General features: G+C 44.9%; 1 protein-coding gene across 5 annotated transcripts in view; it reads right to left on the bottom strand.

Moving 5' to 3' along the window:
- Cd80 (CD80 molecule) overlaps nt 1-19789 on the bottom strand; it is a 30248-nt gene extending 10459 nt beyond the window's left edge. The window contains exons 1-5 of one of the 5 annotated variants that reach the window (XM_021648598.2): nt 19689-19789; nt 18260-18538; nt 4691-5011; nt 2975-3256; nt 125-244 (exon numbers count right to left, since the gene is read on the bottom strand). In XM_021648598.2, the coding sequence (XP_021504273.1) occupies nt 125-244; nt 2975-3256; nt 4691-5011; nt 18260-18362 (826 nt within the window). In that variant the 5' untranslated portion in view covers nt 18363-18538; nt 19689-19789. Of the gene's footprint in view, nt 1-71; nt 245-2974; nt 3257-4690; nt 5012-18259; nt 18957-19688 lie in introns of those variants that run through there. The other 4 variants (XM_060370384.1, XM_060370385.1, XM_021648596.2 and 1 more) reach the window with 4 other exon arrangements.
- Between the last annotated feature and the right edge of the window lie 833 nt (nt 19790-20622).

The following is a 20622-nucleotide window of genomic DNA, read 5'->3' as shown; positions in this document are numbered from 1 at the left end:
AAAGTTGCTATAGACTTGCTACAAATATGAGCAGAAACTAGACTGATAGGCAAACAATACGCTGAAACCCACTAGTGGGGTCTGACTTCCAGGAATTGATGATGATTATAAAAGTAGTACTTACGGTACACTGCAAAGATTATTAGTAGTATTGCTATTCCTGTTGCTATTGCTGGTAATATTGAAACTGCCACATTTGTAGTAATCCAAGTTGTGTTCTTTCTATCAGGAGGTGCTTCTGGGGCTGTGGAAAGAAAGGAGTAGTATCAGTTGTCATGTGCTGTCAGGTTCCCATCCTCTGCCGCTTCAGTATGCACCTGTGGGGAGCCTTTCACTTTGTCGGATCTATCTCACAGACACGCAGCTGCTAGCACTCTCTTGTACAGTTCTATGTTGAAATGATATAGATATTGGGTATGAAAAAAGTTAACTTGAGTTTTTGCACTTACTGAGATAACTTGATGTGAAGAAAGACTGGAAGGAGAAACCTCAAAAGAAATCTTGTCTTCACAGCTCATTTCTATATATGGCCGGGTCTTACTAGTTATGTCATAATCTAGATATACCTACTTTTTTCTCCTCTAGCTCTGTTGCACCTCCTTTCTCTTGCATGTTCTGTTCACATCCTCCAACTTCACTCTTTTTTTTAATAAAGTAAAAGTTTAATAAATACAAGAAAAAATAGACAATTGTTTTATCTATACTTAAACTTCAGTAATATCTTATTTTAAAAATTATTAAAAAATCTCAAATTGATATTTTTGATATTTTCTTATTATGTTCTTATTACGGTAGATTACTCTTATACTTCACACAGTGCTGCCTTAAGATTCGGGAGGCACAGCGGGGCATGGTGGCACAGACCTGTAATCCTAGCACTTAGAGAATCAGAGGCAGGTAGATCTCTGGGTTCGGGGCCAGCCTAATCTACAAAGCGAGTCCAGGACAGTCAAGGCTACACAGAGAAACCCTGTCTCGAAAAACAAAAATAAAGAAAAGATTCAGGAGTTGGCACTTCAGGAGGCAGCACTTCATTTTTTTTTTTTTCTTTAGAAGAACTAACAATGGCTAAAAATTGGTTTTAGGGGACTATCCTGGAAGACAGCTTTGTGGTGTAGCTTTTGATGAGCTTCCAGACTCATAGGGGTGAAGAGGAATGTAGAGACTGCCTGGGCCGGGGAAGAAAGAGATTGGCGCGTGTGTTGCTGCCACCCAGTCCTCCCCGTTGGGATGGCAGCTATCCCATTTATTTCTCAGTATTTTTGAGAAATACCAACATCTGAAGAAAAGATAGGGATACAGTTTAAAAGGAATATTAGCAACACGGCCTCTGGCTTCTCGGGGTGGCTTACCAGAAATACTAACCGGTAACTTGTTCTCAACTTTCCCCTTTACCATTTGGGATGATAATCCAGTGAAAAAAAAATGAATACAGAGCTAAACAGAGGAGAAACACTTACAGAGATGTTCGACGCCCCTAGTCATCAAATGCAAATCAGAACGACTCTGAGATTCCATCAAAATGGTCAAGATTAAAAACTTGACAGCACATGCTGGCAAGGATGTGAAGCAAAACACTATCTAGAATTTTCTAGAATTCTTTTCTAGAAAAGCTTCAGCAACTTTTGTTCTAAATTTCACATGTACCCATACTTCAAAGCAGCATCCAAAGTAAATTCAGGCTATGGGTACTGATTAAACTCAATATAAACCCCACCTTTAAAAATATATATATATAGAATTTGTTAGTGATATAGCTATAAAGTAAAAATATACCATGAATTAATAAACCATGTTTACTTTATGAGCCAAGGCTTTTTAAAATAAAGTATTGGAACACATAAAAAGTGACTGAGAGATGAGTTTTGAGTGTTAAAATCATGCCAAGACAATTTAATGCTTGCAGGAAATTTTCTTATTACCTACAAAGGAAGATAGTTAAAAGAATCAATCTCAGATCTGATAGGACAACTCACACACTAGACTGAACTCTGAACTCGTAAGCCCCCTGAACTAACTGTAAATAAAAAAGAAGGCATAGTCATGCTACAGCCCGTATTCCGTGCATGTGTGCCAAAGACTGCCACCCAGCATTGCTTCTGTACTGTGCAGACATATCAGATATCCTTAGGGTGGGGCTGAGGTGGGAGGGTATGCTCTAGTGTGCGTCTGTAAACTCAGCTGTTCAAATTGGATGTGCATTTCAAGTATCTGAGTTTCATGATAATATGCCATGAATTTAAGATATATCTATTTGTATAAAAACAACTTCTTCATCTTATTATTTTCACCTTTAGAGAAAGGGAATTTCCTAAGCTTTCTATCCGTAATTTATATAGATATATATAAAAGCTTAGGAAATTACTAAGTAAATTATATATGTTTATATACCGGTGTTCACCTCCAGGCATTGTCCTCAAAGATGACTGTCACATAACTTTACCAGACTTGACTCTGGATGAAGCAGTACGTGGGATCAAACTAGGGCTTTGGGTATGCTGAACACTGCAGTGCTCTGAATGCACACCCAGATTGAACCAGTAGTTCTAAAAACAAAATTCCACTCCAAAAAAGACAATGATTTGATAGCATGGGACCACTGGGATAGGGTACCCTAAAGGAAAATGCCAAAGTTGGGGCTAGGGTTTGTGTGTGTTGGGGGCAGGGTAAAAAAGGACAAAACCTCGTGCTGTCAAAAAAGACATTACCTAAATTGAAAAATGACCGCCTGATGGTTAGCAATTATTAGGCCTGTAAAATTTAGAATATTTATTAAAAGAAACTAAAATTAGTCTAGTAATATCACCATTACACTTGGTCAGTGATGTCAATAAGGCATAGTGGCTCACATCCTGAATGTCTAAAATGACTAAAATTATCATCAAAGTCAGTACGTTCGATCCTCAAGTGCAGCTGGCTGGGTAATACTTCCAGATGCTAGCTAGTGAACAGTTTCCAGTGTAATGCTGCTTACGTTTTTTCCAGGTGAAGTTCTTCGACACTTCAAATTTGCCATAGGCGACGGAACACACAATGCTTCGGTTGTAGGTCGCATTGAAATCCAGTTTGCTACTGACGGCATACAGTTCAGATTCAGGGTCCTGGGAAACGGTTGTATTGATGCCCCTTAATTCTCTTCCACTTTCCAACCAAGAGAGGCGAGGCTCTGGGAAACCTCCAGAGGTTTCGCAGATTATCGTTTTCATGTCGGCAGATTGATTTCCAAACTGAGTTATATTAGGGACAGGGAAGTCAGCTAGAGACAGAGCAAGCATACAGTTACACACAGGTACAGTTCTGTGTGCTTAGGCTTATGTTAAATGAATTATCAAGCTTCAATGAGAATGTCAACATAAGGTTCAATTTGCGAGTCTCCAAAAAGTCATTAGTAAAACCACTGGTGTGAACTGGTCACGTCAGTTGTCTCCCACCTTGAGGGAGGTGGGAGCATAGAGAAAGGAAGAGATTCGTGTGGGAAACGTTGACGTGCTGCTTGCTGTTGTATGAGGAGAAAAGAGGACTGACGTTTGTTGAGTTCCTCTTAGCTGTTTCTGGAAATTATTCCCTTTATGACAACCTTGGGAGGTTAGACTTAGATTTAAAAGTGTCATGCTCAAGTGAAGTGTGGTAGTACATGCCTGTGGTCCCAGGCTGAGACAAAAAGGTCGGATGTTTTCCTGAGCTGTTTATGATTGGCATTATTATTTCTACTTACTACCGTAAGAAAATTCAACCAAATTACTACCTGCTAGCCAACATAAAAAGGTCACATTGTTTCCTCTAACCAGACATCCTGGGCTCTAACCTGGAGGAGCAAATCCACACACCTTACGTTCTCAGTCACAACTCATGTTTGTTCATTTCTGCTCTCTGCTCTTCTGAGAAATAGTTAGCTCTGCAAGAGCCACCTTTTCATGTCTGACTGAGCTTACAAGAGCCTCAGCTTTGTCTCCTCACCCTTCCATGAGACATCCTGCTCAGAGGAACTACTTTGAAGCTCTTGCAAGTCTGTGAACCATCTAAAGATTAGCCCTTTGGGACTGGGGAGATGGGTAAGCAGTTAATAGTACCTACTCTTAACTTACTCTTGCAGAGCACACAAGTTCAGTTCCCAGCACTCACATTGGGGGCCCACAACTGCCTATAAATTCAGCTCCAGGGCAATCCAACACCTTCTTTAGGCTGCTGTGAGCACTCCCGCACGTGCACACACACACAGTTAAAAGGATCAGCCTTTTGTAGCTCATATGATTCAGTTAACACAAGTTTTGGCCACTTTTAGTGGAAAAGGTAAGGATATCTTATGAACAAAGGCAGGAGTATGAATTATTCAGAAAAGTAAAACAAAAAAAGTGACCTAATTAACTTATTACCCAGAATAGGATAGGTACTTCTCCAATGCATCTCACAGTACAGCCACATAACATCCAAGTTATGTCCTGCAAGTCAGAAGGCATTTCAAACCAGTATCGTGCCTGTGATGGCTTCTGCGGCCTGGGATTGTTTCTGGTACAAGAAAAGTGCATTGATAGATGTTTCCACCTTGAACAATTTGGTTTTCTATAAAACTGGAGACTCAGTTTTCAGAATTGAAGTGAGACCCATTCATCTCTGTGAAAATTGTCACCTACGTCAATAGACATACGCCTATAAGGACATTACAATCAGTAAACCAGAGAATCTTACCAACCTCTGATGGACAGCTCCACAGAATTCAAGTGTCTCAGGAGATAAACCCCTCTCTCTTTCTTTTGAACGACGCATTCGTAAGTGCCCCTGTCTGAGGGGAGCAGGCCCAGGATCATGAGCGAGAAGTTGTTACTGATGTCACATAAAGTCCGGTTCTGATACTCCGGCCACACTTTCTTATCTCCAGAGCTGATGCTCAGCACCATCTTTCTGTCATCTTTTTGCCAGTAGATTCGGTGTATGGCCAGCTCATCAAAGGAAAAGTTGTAACCACAGGACAATGAAACCTTTTCATTCACCGACTTGAACACTTGGCCAATACCTAGGAAGAGACAAGTAAGAAAAAATTCTATCTTTATTGAGCCATCAAGTTCTCATGTTCTATAAAGTGACTAATCACGATGAGTGACTCCAGAATGAGTTTTCTTTTGCCTGAATACTTATTTTGTTTTTGTTGTTGTTTGTTTTGTTATTTTTAGAGATAGGGTCCCTCTATGTAGCCCTGGCTGTCCTGGAACTTGCTGTGTAGACGAGGCTGGCCTCAAACTCAAAAGACCCTCCTGCTGGTGTGCCCAGCCACACCTAGCCTCAACACTTTTTTATGATTATTTGTTTTATTGTATATTTAATTGTATAAAATGGTGGGGTTCATTTGTTTATTGATTTATTTTGGGGGTTTTGAGGCAGGGTTTCTCTGTGTAGCCCTGGCTGTCCTGGAGCTCACTCGGTAGACCAGAGCTCCTCCTGCCTGTGCACCACCACTACCACCCAGTCATCATTTATTATTTTTGTTGTAGTTGAAAAGAACCGCATACAACCACATCTATGTTAGATACCTATAATCCTAGCACTTGGGAGACAGGAGAATAGCAAGTTTGAGGCCAGCTTGTCTTACATTGGGAGGCCCTGTCTCAAAACACCAAAGGCTGGGGATGTCGCTCAATGGTGGGGCACAGGTATACCATGTGCAGGATCCTGGGTTCGAAGGCCAGCCCTGAAAGAAATACATCAAATTTACTATATTGACCATCTCTAAGTTCACAGGGAGAAATATCTTCTGCTGTTGTGAGACAGATCTCCAGAGCTGTTCCTATGTGTCATGAGTCTCTGTACCCATTAACCAACAAACTCGCTTTCCATTTGCCTCATCCCTGGAGCCACCGTGCTACTATTTGCCTCTATGAATCTACGTTAGACATGCTGGTCTTTTTATAGTTGGCCTGCTTTACTTAATATTATGTCTTCCAGGCTTACTTATTGTGTGTTATATGACAAGAGTTGCTTGCCATATGAAATGACAGTCCCAAATAATCTGTCTCTCCTTATCTATCTACCATCTATCTATCCATATGTCTATGTATATAATATAATATAATATAATATAATATAATATAATATAATATATATTTTATATATCCTTTTTCCAATGTGTATGTTGTCACACACACACACACACACACACACACACCACTTGATATATCTACTCATCTGCTGATGGACATCTGGGCTGCTTCCACCTCTTGTCTATTACTGTGGATAATATTGCTGTGAACATAGTTGCTCAGATGCTTCTTCATAACTGTTCTACCATGCCCATGCTGGCCACCTGGCTTTCTCATTATTGCAAGCACCTGTTACAGAGTCCTGGATCCTCTCAGCACTTTTCTCACCCCTCTGCCCCTACCCTACCCCTCTCCAGCTTCTGAGCTTTCCTTCCCTTCCCCAGCTTCTGATTCCTTATAATCCAGCCACTTCAGGCACATTCTCTCTTGGTCCTTGGCCCCTACCTTGCCCTCTTTATTCCTCTCCCTCTCCTAATCTCCTCTCTTGTCCCTGTCTCTTTTCTTCTTCCTCCCTCTTTCCTCTCATGGCCCCAGTCTATTTTGCTGCTACTTTCTCTTTATCCTCTGTACTCTTCCAGATGCCTCTGGCAGTACCTTCCCTCATATCTACAATAAAAAGCTTCTTCTCGAACATATTTGGAGCAGCCATGTCCTCATTTTCATTCAACCAGCTTTTTGCCATGCCTATGGAGTAGTCATCCTGATTTCATCGAGGCAGGAAGACCTGCCCACCGTGGGTGGTGCCATTCCTTAAGCTGGGTCCTAGATAGTATAAAGGGAGAGCTAAACACAAGCATTCCTACTCTGTTTCTCTTGACAAGGATGTAACGGCACCAGCTGTTTCCTGTTCCTGCTGCTGTGACTCCCCTGCCTCGATGAACTATACTTGGAAACTGTGGGCAGAACAAACCCTTTCTCCCCCAAATTACTTTTGTCTGGTCATCTTATTATAGTCACAGGAAAGAAACCAAGGTAACTGCTTCCCCCAGTTTTAGGATTCAGTTCCGGAATAACTGAGCCCACACTGCCTTCCTCCATCCTTGCCCCATCACTGAGCTCTTCCACTTTAAGAAAGAGTCAGCACATAAAGGCAACTGTGAACAAACCCGGCACCATGAGTTTGTTCCTTGGGATGCACATGTCGGAAAGAGAGAACCAACTCCTGCAAGTTGTCCTTTGATCTTTATGCATCTACCATGTGTGTGCATACAAATAAATAAGTAAGCAATAAAAAAGAAAGAGTCTACAGGGTTGTAATCCCAACATTGGGAGGTAGAAGAAGGAAAACCAGGAGTTCAAGGTTTTCCTTAACTATAAGGAGTTCAAGGCCAGCCTACACTACAAAAGGTTTTGTCTCACAAATGAACACAACTAAAAAATGAAACAAAAAAGAAAGAATCCCTTTCTCTCCGGGCTTGGACTGACCTCATGGTTTCAGGCTGGAATGACTCACAGGGCCACAGCTGTGGCCTATGGACTGTGGACTATGTCTGCCCTCTTAGCTACCAGATGGCCCCACTGTCCGGGCTTTCTCTTGGCTGTCTATAATCTGTGCACGTAGTTATCCTACAGCTTGGGTTTGCTAAGTGGGTTCCATTTGAAAACTCAATCCCTTGGGCTGCAGAGATGGCCCAGTGTTAAGAGCAGTGGCTGTTCTTCCAGAGGACTCCTCTTCAATTCTCAGCACCACAAGGTGGCTCATAAATACCTATAACTCCAGGTCCAGGGATTCTGGCACCTTCTGGCCTCTTTGGGTACCAGGCACCTACATGCTGCACACATATACATGTATACAAAAACCCGCCCATATAAGACAAAAAATTAAAAAAAAAAAACCCAATCAGGCATGTTTCCTCATCAGTATAGCCACAAAACCCAACATTTCAGTATCTAAACTCCAACTCATTAGCTCCTAGAACATATCAATACCACAAAATTCCACATCTGTGTAGACCTCTGAGTTGTGGCTTAGAGGCAATGTCCCTCTAAGGCTCAAGACCTCAGGCCCCCAACTCAGTGCCATCATCTTCACCTAGCTTGCCTTGTGCCCCCATGGCCACAAAGATGCCCATGTGTGCAGCCTCCTTGCCAGTCCCACTGTCTCTTGGAGAGCAAGATCTGGGGCAATAGCACCTTCCTGTCTTACCAGCCATCCAGGAAAAGTGTTTGTGTTCCTAATTAGAGGCAGCTGAACTCTCAGCCTCCCCTTTAGGCAACCTTGCTGAATGCCACCAGTTCCTACTGGGGTCAGAACTGACAGGAGTGAAAAAAGATAAACCTGCAGAGAGCTATTGTAGCTAAAGATCAAGCTATGACCTGGACTCATTAAGGGATACAGGAAAGCTAAAAGATGCATAACAGAGCAGAGACTATGTGCTCCCCTTGACTTAGATTCTAGTCTCAGCTCAGCTGTTTGCCGAGATACATCTTTTTTTTTTCTCATCTGTAAAAGGGGGACATGATACCTGCCCATTCCAGAGCACTGCAAAAAATAAATTCAATTAAGTGACATAAACACAGGGGATCCCAGGACATCAAGCCTTCTGTACGTGTGTCTGCTCTCCCTCTGCCTGCCCAAAATCTTACCTCTGGTTGCTCTGACCTCACTCAGGGATCACATTGGCCCTATTGCACTCTGGTCTTGCTTGAACCTGATAAACACTGAAACATGAAGCAGCTCATTTCTTTGGGCCCCAAATAATGGGATATTCCCTCCCCCAAATTGCTTGTTCCTACCCCCATAGAGTGCAATATTTTTCAGCAGATTTTTGACATCTGATGACACGAGACAAGAGAGAAATCATAAGTAAAAGCAAAACTGTCTCCTTTCAGTGGCAGTTCCTGAAAATTTTCTCTTTGTGTGTGTGTGTGTGTGTGTGTGTGTGTGTGTGTGTGTGGTGTGTGTGTGCAGTCACGTGAAGAAAAGCTTAGATGTCTCTCTAAGAGTCCTGGCATTTCATTGATGAGCCACTCTCCATCCCTGTCTTAGCCCCAACCATCACACCCTCATGCTGAGGAAGAACCAAACTGAAAAGAGGAATCAAAATTTTTTTGTGTGACTTGGAAATTCCCATAGGAGCCAGGCTCCCAGTCTTGTGCCTGAGCAGTGAGAAGATGGAAGAAATGGCTTGGCAGGCTTTTGTCTGCGTGGGCGACTCTGGAGGGGTGTCAGGTTCCTGAAACCTTATTGGGCCTCTGAGTTTGTTGGGCGTGCCACCTGGCACTTCAGCACGCCGGACAAATCAGGAGTGAGTGTTCAAACTAGATAGCATCCTTAACTCTCCTCACCATGCCTGGAATATGACAGAAGCCGGCATCTTTCTCAGAGGTCCACATGGTCCAGGGCTCATGTCACTCGGGGCTGGTGTTCCTTACTCAGAAAGCCTTCTCTGTCTCTCTCAAACAGCTTCTTCTAACACCATCAGTCTAGCCACTCCTTAGGCTCTCTCCCTGATATGTCGGGTTTCAATTTTTCTGGTTTGGTTTTGTCTCTTTTGAGATGACCTAGGTTGTATATCCCTATGTGCCCTAGCACTTGTTTTATTTGGTCTTAAACTCAGAAATCCATCTGCCTTGGTTTCCTGAATGCTGTGATTACAAGTACATGCCATGCTTTCTCAGAAAATTGAGACGAGTTCTACCTCAAGACGGAGCTATACCACCAAAAGAGCCTCCACCCATACCACAAGGACACTTTCTCAACTATGTTCATAGAAGCTTTATTCGTAATAGCCAGAAACTGGAAACAACCCAGATGTCCCTCAACTGAGGAATAGATACAGAAATCATGGTACGTTTACACAACAGAATACTACTCAGCTATTAAAAACAAGGAAATCATGAAATTTGAAGGCAAATGGATGGAACTAGAAAATATCATCCTGACTGAGGTAACCCAGACCCAGAAAGACACACATGGTATATACTCACTTATAAGTGGTTATTAGTCTATAGTACAGGATAATCATACTACAATCCACAGATCCAAAGAAGTTAAATAACAAGGTGGGCACAAGGGAGTATGCTTGAATCCCACTCAGAAGGGGAAATGGAATTAACATCAGAAACAGATAAAATGTGGCAACTAAATGGGAGAGGAAGTGGGGAGGGGAACGAGAGTGGGGATCAGATGTGGGGAGAACAGGGGTAGGAGGTGAGAGGGTTCAAGGAGAGAAGAAAAACTGGGGGGCGGGGCATCTCTGGGACAAGCTGGAGACCAGCGACAGGGTAGGCTCCTGGGCATAGATGGGGTGACTCCAGCTGAGACTTCTAGCAGTAGGGGACGTGGAGACTGAAGTGGCCACCTCCTAGACTGGCAGGACCCCCAGTGAAGGAAGGGGAACACCAACCAACCCACAAAACCTTCAGCCCAACATTTACCCTGCCTACAAGATGGGCAGGGATAAAGACTGAACAGAGACTGAGGGAATGGCCAACCAATGACTGGCCCAACCTGAGACCCACCCCATGGGAGACAGCCAGCATCTGGCACCATTAATGTTACTCTGCTACGCTTGCAGACAGGAGCCTGGCATAACTGTCCTCTGAGAGGCTCCACCAGCAGCAGACTGAAACAGATGCTGAGAGCCACAGCCAGACATTAGGCAGAGCTTGGGGAGTCTTGTAGAAGACTGAGAGGAAGGATAGAAGGACCTAGAGATGACAAGAACTCCACAAGAGGACCAACAGAGTCCACTAACCTAGGCCCAGGGGGCTCACAGAGACTGAAGCATCAAACCAAAGAGCATGTATGGACTGAACCCAGACCCCTACACGTATGTAACTAATGGGCAGCTTGGTCTTCATGTGGGTCCCCTAGCGATTAGAATGGGGGTTGTCTCTGATGTGGATGCAGTTGCCTGCTTTTGGATCACTTTCCAAAGCTGGGCTGCCTTGCCTGGCCTCAGTGGTAGAGGATGTGCTTAGTGTGACTGGATATACAGGGGAGGGTTGGTATGGGGCAGGGCTTCCCTTTTCTGAGGAGAAGGGGAGGGAGGGAAGGGGAAGAGACTAGGAGGGTGGGACTGAGAGGAGAGGAGGGAGGGGCTGCATTCGGGATGTAAAGTGAATACATAAATAAATTTAATAAAAACAACAGCAACAAAAATATATGCCAGTACACATGGCTTTGTCTTCAGTCTTGCTCCAGCTGATACAGGTTACACATGGGATATACATGCACTTGTACATATAAATGACATGAGAAGCTTTACCTGTTTTGTTCATTGCCACATCTTCACTGTTAAGAACAGGCCCTAGCCTAAAAGTGATACTTGATGAATGCATAGCTAAGTGTTAGGAGTGGGGATCAGCATGAATTAGAACCATAATCTTGACAAACCTGGCAAAGGCCTCAGATTCACTTCCCTACCGTACATAACTACCACAGCAATCCTAGGAAGGAAGCAAGGCGCTTTGTTAACTGTGATGCGATATTTTTTTTTAAACAGCTTTACACTTTGTTTATTTGTTCTTTATGTGTGTGAGTGAGCGGGTGCAGCTGTGCCCTTGCTGTGGAGGTCAGAGGACAGATCTCAGGAACTGGTTCTCTCCCTTCACTGTGGACTGTGGGGCTTCATCGAGTCATTAGGCCTTAATCGGGCTCTCCTGACCAAGTCCGGCAAGCTGCCCTGCCGAACCACACCCAGCACGGGCCAGGAGAGACCGTCTGACCTGTGGGACGAATGGAAGGCCCGCAGCTGGCTCGGGGTGTGCTTCTAGCACATCTAGTCATCAGCAGCTAGCTGATGCTGAGGCTCTGAGAGGAAATTGGCAGGAGGAGGAGGCAGCTCTGCTTTCACTGGTGCTCTCTACGTAGCCTTGGCTGGCCTGGACTCACTTTATAGATCAGGCTGGCCTTGAACTCTGTCTCTGTTGGGATTAACGGCCTGCACCACCATGCCCGACTTCTGCTTACTTTTAATGAATGTGTGTACGGTGCTCCTCCTCCGGGTGGCATACTGGGGACACTCAGCAGTTACTCTTAGCCTTTCCTGACCCCTTTGCCATCTTCTTCCCTTACCAACTTTAACTCCCGACCACTAACCCCTTAGAAGAGGAAGCTACCAGCCAGCAGACAGACCACTGGTTTTAGACAAACAGCACATCTTTTAGGAACTCAGTCGAGAGCAGTTGTCTCATTGGTCATGAAGACAGACGATTTTCCCAGTACGTACTACAACATAAGTGAATCCTGAAAACAATGCTGAGGAAAAAACACCACAACAGGGTGGTGCATGCTTCCATTATAAGAAATGCCCAGAATAGGCATGGGCCTATAGAGAGGGAGCAGAGTAGTGGTTACTAGGAGATGAGGACGGTGTCACAGAAGAGTGGCTGCTGAAGGGCTCTTCTTACGAGGTGATGAATATACTCTGAAACTACAGAGTACTTATGGGCCCATTAGCAGTCTGACACACGGAAGCCTCATGAACTGTTCACTTTAAAATGGTGAATTTGTTTTCCTTCTTTGTAAGAGTGCCATCAGCTAGCAATGATGGTGCAAGCCTTTAATCACAACACCACTTGAGAGGCAGAGGCAGGTGGATCTCCATGAGTTTGAGGTCAACCTGGTCTGTATATTGGGTTTAAGGACAGCCAGAGCTACACAGTGACACCCTGTCTCCAACACAAAACAAAACAAAACAAAACAGCCCCAACTCTAAACCTAAGAGTGCTATCAATATGCACACTTTTATATATTTTTTAGAAAAGGTGTTTTAGAGGAAAGTTAAAAACTGAATACAATGAAAAGTTGAATTTTATGATAATGTAGGAAAAATGGATAATCTAAAAATTAAAGTAAAGCTAGTGATCTGGTTCAGTGGGTAAAGGCACTTGAGGCCAAGCCTGGTAACATGAATTCCATTCCAGGACACACATGGTGGAGAGAACCAAATCCTGCAAGTTTTCCTTTTGTCTCCACATGTGAGCTGTGGCACACACACACACATACACACACACACACACACACACACACGCATTCCCTCATGCACATACACCTTCTCCCACACAGGACTGATGTGCCTTTCCAGAGTCTAATAACTACAGCAGTCAATGGAGAGGCTGCCTTGGCAGCCAAGCCCCTGGGCAAGGGTCTTAGTGCTGGATTACCATGTCTCCTAACCGAAAGGGAAAAACAAACTGGGCACAATATCTTAAAAACGACCAGGTGAGGGTTTAGCTACTGACTGAGCACTCGCCAAACCCTAGGTTTGATCCTCAGCACTGAAAACAAAACCCAAAAGGACTCAAAAAGACATACACATAAATGTGATACACATAAATGTGCTCATTAAATAAGCATTTTTTTCCCAGGCTAGAAAAAACTAGTATTAGATTTGGACAGAATGAAAGAGGAGAAAAAAAAAAAAACCAAACAAAGGAACAAACAAAACCATAAACACTACCCATTATCCTGATCCCCAGGGATATTAGTGGTGGTATGTGGGCCTCTAGCCTTCCCATACCGAATGTACCCATACTGATCTTGGAAGCTAAGCAGAGTTGGGTCTGGTTAGCACTTGCGTGGGAGACTGCTGATGTTCACACACAGTCATTTCTACGGGTTTGATATTTCGGGGGCACGCCTAAGCTTTTCATGACCAATTACCGAGGGCCTGGTGTGAGGCCTGTGCACCGTGCCGGCAGCACAAGGAAGCTGTGAGCTTGCACACTAGCTGTTGGAAGATTTGAGTCTTGGCCCCTGAGTTTCTCTCCGATTTACATGCAGCCCCTATATTCTGTAGGAATCAGATTTTTATTTTTATTTTTCTCTTAAGTTCTAAGTTCTTAGAACGCTGAGAGCTTTAGACCACTGTTATCAGGGCAATGCTGGCAGAGGCTATTAACTCATGAGCTGGGTTGGCCGGTCGGGTTTGGACGGTGGTGTGTGGGGGTGACAGGCCGTTACTTGGGACATTTTGAGGACATTTTGCTTTTTCTCTGCCTCACAGGCCCTGATGCACCTATGGCTAGCTTCTGCAGGGAGCTTTCCCCCAGCCTTCAGAGCTGAGCCACCCTTCAATGGCCCCAGCCCCGAAGGAAAGGCTGCCCACTCATGCTCCTTTGCCGGTTGCTTCCTAACCACCAGTTTCTGGCATACAGCTGTGTTTCTCTCGAGAGAGAGACAATGTCTGAAACCTGATGGTGGAGGGGATATGGCTGGGTCCTGTCTTGTGAACGGAAGAGGTCAACTTGCCCTGGGTGCCAATGAACGGAAAGTAGCAGGGGGGAGGGGACCATGCCACCAGTGCGGCTTCTTGACCCAGGGCAGGATGGAAGGTGGGGGAACACACCCAGCTCCAAAACAGCCCTCCGTTGTCTGACTTCGCCTTACTCTCTCCTGACTTCAGGGACCACAGGCCATTCGCATCCTCAACCAAATCTGCCCAGTCCTCACCAGCTTCATACTGTAAATGCCTCAGCCTATCCTCTTCCGTCCAACCCTCTCTTTGTCATCAGAATCATCGCATCCCCGCAGACATTTGGCTCCTGTTAGATTTCGAGCGATTACCACGCCTGTTCTACAAGCCATTCATCATGCTTCTGCAACTCAAGATTTTTGTGTGACTCTCAGCCTCATGCATGCTAGGCAAGCGCTCACCATTGGGCTATATTGGCAGTGGCTCCCCTCCAGCTTTTTTTTCAAGACTCACGTAGCTCAGGCTGGTCTCGAACTCACCATGCCCTTGAGAATGACTCTGAATTTCTCATCTTCCTGCCTATACCTCCAAAGTGCTGAGAGTACAGGCATGTGCCACCATGCCCGGTTTATACCTTACTAGAGAGTTTATACCTTGCTCAGAGCCTCATGCATGCAGGGCAAGAACTCTACCCACTGGGCTACATTCCAAGTCCGTACTCTTTATTTAAGGCAGGGTCTCACTAAGTTACCCATGCCAGCCTTGAAGTCACTCTGTAGCTCAGGGAGGCCTTGAATTTGTCATCCTCCTACTTACCCTACGGAGTGGCTAGAATTACAGGCATGTGCGAACATGTCTGTCTCCACATTTCCTGTTTTTCTTTAAATGTCATTTACATAGAGAATAGTCAGTCCTCCAGCCTCAGCATCACCTGGGCCCCAGAAATGCAGAATCTCAGGCCCCGTTCCAAACCCAGCTAAGCAGAAGCAGCATTCAAAGGAAAGCTTTGAAGCCAGGCACAGAGGCTGACACGCGTAATCCTTGCTACTCTGGAGGCTGAGGCAGGAGTCTGAGGCAAACTTGAGCTACATTCAGAATTCCAGGCCAGCTTGAGCTGAGTGCAAGAGTGAGATCCTGACTCCGAAAACCAAAACATAAAATATTTCAAAAGTATTTTTCAGAGCAGTTGTAGGTTCCCAGCAGAGTTGGGTGGATAAGCATGAAGGACTCCCACAAGGCAGTGCTGTCCTCACCTTCAAGCTTCCTATATTATCAACATTTTATGCCTCAGTGATACATCTGTTACAGTCCAGGAACCTACTCTGACACATCATTATCAAAGTCCTAGCTCAGCGTTCCCTCTGGGAGGTGTGCTTTCTATGGGTTTGAAACGTCTATGATTAACAGATACATGGCTATAGCATTATGCAAAAGTTTCACTTCTCTGTAAAAATCCCCTGGACCAGAGACTGTCTTTTACCAAAAGCCCCAGGTGATAGATATGCGTAATTAATGTATGGACAGTGCTCAAAGAGGTAGTGCTACCACCCCATTCTAAAATCCTCCCGTGCCCTCCCCGTACAATATTAGTTAACATTCAAATTCCAGATGGGGACCTGAGAGTTCAGGTCCTAGGCCTGGCTCCTTTCTGGTCCTTTTGTGGCCACCACTGTCCATCTGCAGGTCCTCAGCAGGTGGGAACGGTGCCTCTGAATTCGCCTTCTCTTCAGAGTTCTCATCTCTGCAGTAGTCATATACATAATGCTATGATTACTGGAGTGCCTGTTTTCTTCCTTCCAGTGACCGTAAATTACATGAAGGAAAGAACTTATAGTTTATCCCCAGGAGAGCCAGGCATAGTAGTGTGTGCCTGTCATTCCAGCCCTTGGGAAGGCAGAGGCAGGAGGATCTCTCTGATTTCAAGGCCAGCCTGGTCTACAAGGGAGTCCAGGACAGCCAACGCTACACAGACAAATCCTGTCTCAAAACAAACAAACAAACAAACAAACAAAAATTATCCCCAGGACCAATAAATGTGTCTTGTACCCAGAAATGGCCTGGTATTTGTTGAATTTAATGCTTAAAGAGAATGAGCCAGAAAGTGCTTGCCAAGAATGCAAGAAGCCTTGGGTTGGCTCTCTGCTTCGGCGTAAACTGGGCATGGCGGTAGATGTCTACCTCCTCAGGAGGGAGAGGCAGGAAGGTCAAGAGTTCGAAGTCAGCCTCAGCTACCTAGTGAGTTAGAGGCCAGCCTAGGCTACACGAGACCCTGTCTATGTTGTTGTTTATCACTTTGGTACCCTGCCCAGAATCCTCTATGGCAATCTGCCCCCATCAGCTCTACTCCTCCAGCCACCCTGCTCCCTCCTTTCTCAGATCATGGATGTCGATAGTCAAGACCTCCTCCTTCTCAGAATTCTTGGGCGGTTGGTTCCAGGACGTACATATGCAAACTTGTTTGAGAACATGAATCCCCGACTCAACGACCTCTGGGGTAAGGTGGACATTCAGAGCTGAGATGTTTACGGAACTGGACACAGCTGTAGCTCATCATGTTTTCCTGGTGGCTAAAAATGTATTGCTGTTGCCTAATTCTCACTGATTTTTCTGCTACAGTTGCCACGCCTTGGTTTAAGTTTTGTCTGTTTCTCTCTTTCTAAAAGTTTTTTTCACCCCACCCAGCGACTCCTAGCCCCATTTCTGGATTTATGTTGAGTCTGGGAGTGCATCGCTCACTTCCAGAAAAAGACTGTGACGGCGTGGTCATTGGACTTTTGGACTATGTACAGAAGCTGATGTGTGAATGGACACCTACATCACGGTTGTCTGGGCTCTGCAACCAAGTTTCACCACTTGGGACAGGAAATTTAAACCTGTGGCGGGATGAGCTGTGTTTCCTTCGTCCTCTTCCCTTCCCTCTCCTGGTCTCTGACATTCTTAAATATTCTTAACAGGGTTTTAGGAGAGTAGCTTCACAACAGGGCCTCTGAGAATCCAGGGTCGGCACGCCCTGTGGCATTTCAATTTCCTCCTTGCTTGTGAGAAGTCAGTTTATACGCTATTCCTTAGAAAGCAGATCCTTTCTTTTCCGACCTTAGAAAGGTCACACTTGCCAGTTACCCCATTAAAGAAAAGAAAAGTCATGCAGGACAAGGTGGCCTGAGTGACCCGTACAGAGTCCGCATCCCTTGTTGATAGTGCCTGAAGTCCAGTCTTATTTTTTTTTCTTTTTCTTTTTTTTTCCAATTTTTGTTTGTTTGTTTCTCTGTGTAGCCTTAGTTGGCCTGGACTCAATTTGTAGACCAGGCCTACCTGGAACTCACAGAAATCCACCTGCCTCTGCCTCCCAGAGTTCTGGGATTACAGGCGTGTGCCACCTCCCGACAGGTGAGGTCCAGAGTTTTAAAGAGCACCTACATAGACACAGGATCGCTTTGAGAACCAAACATTCTCTGAAGAACCCATAAGGAAACACATAGCCAGTTAGAAGTAACTGAAAGAATTGTCTTTGTGCTACATCTTAGCTGTTGGATGCCAGTGCTGCCGTGTTAAAAGAAAGCAAAGTTTAAGAAGAAATGTTAAGAGGAAGATTTCATGCTAAGAAATTTCTCAGCTGCGCACTCTGCCCCAGATGAAAAAGATCACCATTGTCTTAGAGGTGGACCACATGAATCGAGTTGTATTGTAGAAACAAACTTTGGAAACCAGACTCCCAGACCGATGCTGTTGGCACACAAAAGGATGTAACTGAATATCTGAAGTTGGCGGAAGAGGCCACGGCTCTAAGGGTCTCTTTGGTTTCGTGTGTTGTTAAAATAACACTGTCCCTCACCTCTATGTTAGAGTTGACGTTCTTGCTTTAACTTGCTTCCTAACTTGCTATGTGACCCTTCATGCCTTTTAACCTCTTCGAACCCGAACTTTCTTAGCTTTACAGTATTCTGGGGAAACTCTGAAGGGTCCTCCAGCTCTCAAAGTAAGCAGAAGGAGAGGGACACAGGGTGAACAGACAGACACAGCACAGAGAACAGCACAATTCCTGAAACCCCAGCGAGCTTAAGTTCCTGAAAGTTCCTTCCTTACCTGAAGACATTCGAAAGAGAGCAACCAGCAGCACAAAGAGATGAATGAGCCTGAGAGGCGGAGACCTGAGGGGTGGTGAGTCCTGCATCAGTCGGTAACCCATAGCTTCAGATGCTTTGGAAGGATGCTGAAAGCCTGGAATCTAGAGCCAATGCTCACAAAAACGGTGAAACAGAGCAGTGTAAAAAGTCAGGATGGTACACAGCCAAGCAGACGCTGGAGAGAGTTCTATTGGTCCACTGAGATGGAACAGAGTTCTCGAGTCTCCGAAGGTCAAGACTGAAAAAGAAACTAGTAAGAGTCTGTTCAGTGGAAAAACTCCCAGTTGCTGTCTGAGATGAGTGAGAGTTCTTTATCTGACCTGCCCTTAAAGCAGGGTGGGGCCAGGAAGGGAACTCAAAGGTGGAGGCAACTCTAGGGGAGGTAACTTGTCCAGGCTTCTTCCGAGAACCAGCCACAGCTGGGTGAAAGGATTGTCTGCTTGTGTGGGTGTGTGTGGGTGGTGGTGGTGTATAAAACATGGTTAGAACACATCGAGAACTTCCATTTCATAAACAGCAGCAAAAAGCACAGAGAACCTTCAATGTCACCTAGTCCAAGAAAGCTTAAATTCCATTCTGGACACATGCATAAACCCAGAGTGACTTGCAAAGGTATATTTGTCCAAGGTAATGGTTTAGTTAGGAGATACTTCTTTATATTTTAACAATTCTCAGATCTTAAATTTAGTCAGTCCTACAAGGATAACAATCGACAGAAAGGTCTGCCAACAAAAAGGCAGGAAAGGAAAGACACATTGCAAACAACACTTTTTTAGACTCTTAGATGTGAAGAGGCTTTCTTTTTTTTTTTCCAGTAAGTATCAAAATTGAAAAATTGAATGATGTCACACCTGCAACTGGCCAGATTTGTGGATCTCTTCTTTTGGAGCTATCCCAGAGCCAACCAGTTAGCCTGAAGAGATTTTCTCATCAGCATTTTATTAATTAGAAAAACTCAAGTTTAGGAAACATAAGAGAATTCTGATTTTTTTTTTTTTAAGCAGTGTTGAAATGCCACAGCCACGAGAATTCGAGACCACAGGAGACTCCTCTGAGGGCAAGTTACGATCCATCACGTATGTCTGTTTAAAAAGCGGTGAAGTTGGGGAGTGGAGGCTGAGGGTGTGGCTTACTTGGTAGAATGCCCCTAACATGCAGGGGGACCTGAGTCTGATCCACAGCGTTTGTATAAACAGTGTAGTCGCACTGGAGAGGTGGAGGCAGGGGGGCCAGAAGCTCCAGCACATCCTGGGTTACAAAGCAAGTCTGAGGCCAGCCTGGCACCTATGAGACCCTGTCTTTAAAAAATACATATGTAATAAGGTTGATGATAACTTTTCCTACTAAGGCATCCCACAGTGTGATAGATAGTAAATGTATTTACTTACTCGCTGAAGAAGATTCCTTTTCCTTTTGCCTTACAAGTCAAAAGATGGGGCCCACTTAACTGAGATGATCTCTTCTTGTTGTCTCTGTTACTAAAATGACAGGGAGGCAGAATTTCCCCTTTCCAACTTCCCTTTACTAAAGCATAGAGGAAGCTCCCTTGCTCTTGAGAGAGTGTGACTTGGGCAAGCCACCCAGCAGGCTGCTGTCACCACCAGGGATGAGAACAGACTGAGAGCTTTGGGTATCTAAGAAGAGAAAGCACGAAGGGCAGAGTAACTTTGGAGAGAGTAACTCTAAATATGAAAACAGAATTTGGAACCAGTGTAAAAACAGCGAGCCCAGCTTACACACCACTATCCAGGCAAAGCTCATGGCTGTCTGGCTCATATGTAGTAGGCCTTTTTTTTGGGGGGGGGGGGAGTATTTCCTGTTTACAAGATCACCCTGACTGCATTTGCATCTTGCCCATTCTCAAAGACTATGTTCCAAGCAGGCACATTGGATGGTATGTTCCATTTGCCTTACCACAGCTAGTGTAGCTTAGTGAGCACAATAAAAGCATCAAGGGATGGGATGAGGAGGGCTCCAGGCTCCCCTACAACAGCTGTCCGCAGCCGGATTGACACCCTGGGGTCCTATATATGGAATTTGGGAGGCCCCTTGAACAAGTAGCCAGCCATGCCCAACAGCGACTCTCTTTGCACATGTAGACTGGGCAACTTCTCCTCTGAGCTTCCAGTTTGCACAGTTGGCTTCGGACCCACCTACTCTGCCCCTGTTGCGTTGACATGGATTACCCTTTGCATTCTGCACTCAAGCACGCACCTTAGTTGTGGGGAAGTCGGCATCTGTGGGACCGTCCTTGACCTAAGGAGCTAGAGTAGACAGGTAGCTGCTTCCCCTCTGTCTCCCAGGTAGAAGTTCTGAGAAACC

The sequence above is a fragment of the Meriones unguiculatus genome, chromosome 17 (assembly GCF_030254825.1).
Source record: "Meriones unguiculatus strain TT.TT164.6M chromosome 17, Bangor_MerUng_6.1, whole genome shotgun sequence".
Taxonomy (NCBI): Eukaryota; Metazoa; Chordata; class Mammalia; order Rodentia; family Muridae; genus Meriones; species Meriones unguiculatus.
This window is presented reverse-complemented; position numbering and strand designations above follow the sequence as displayed.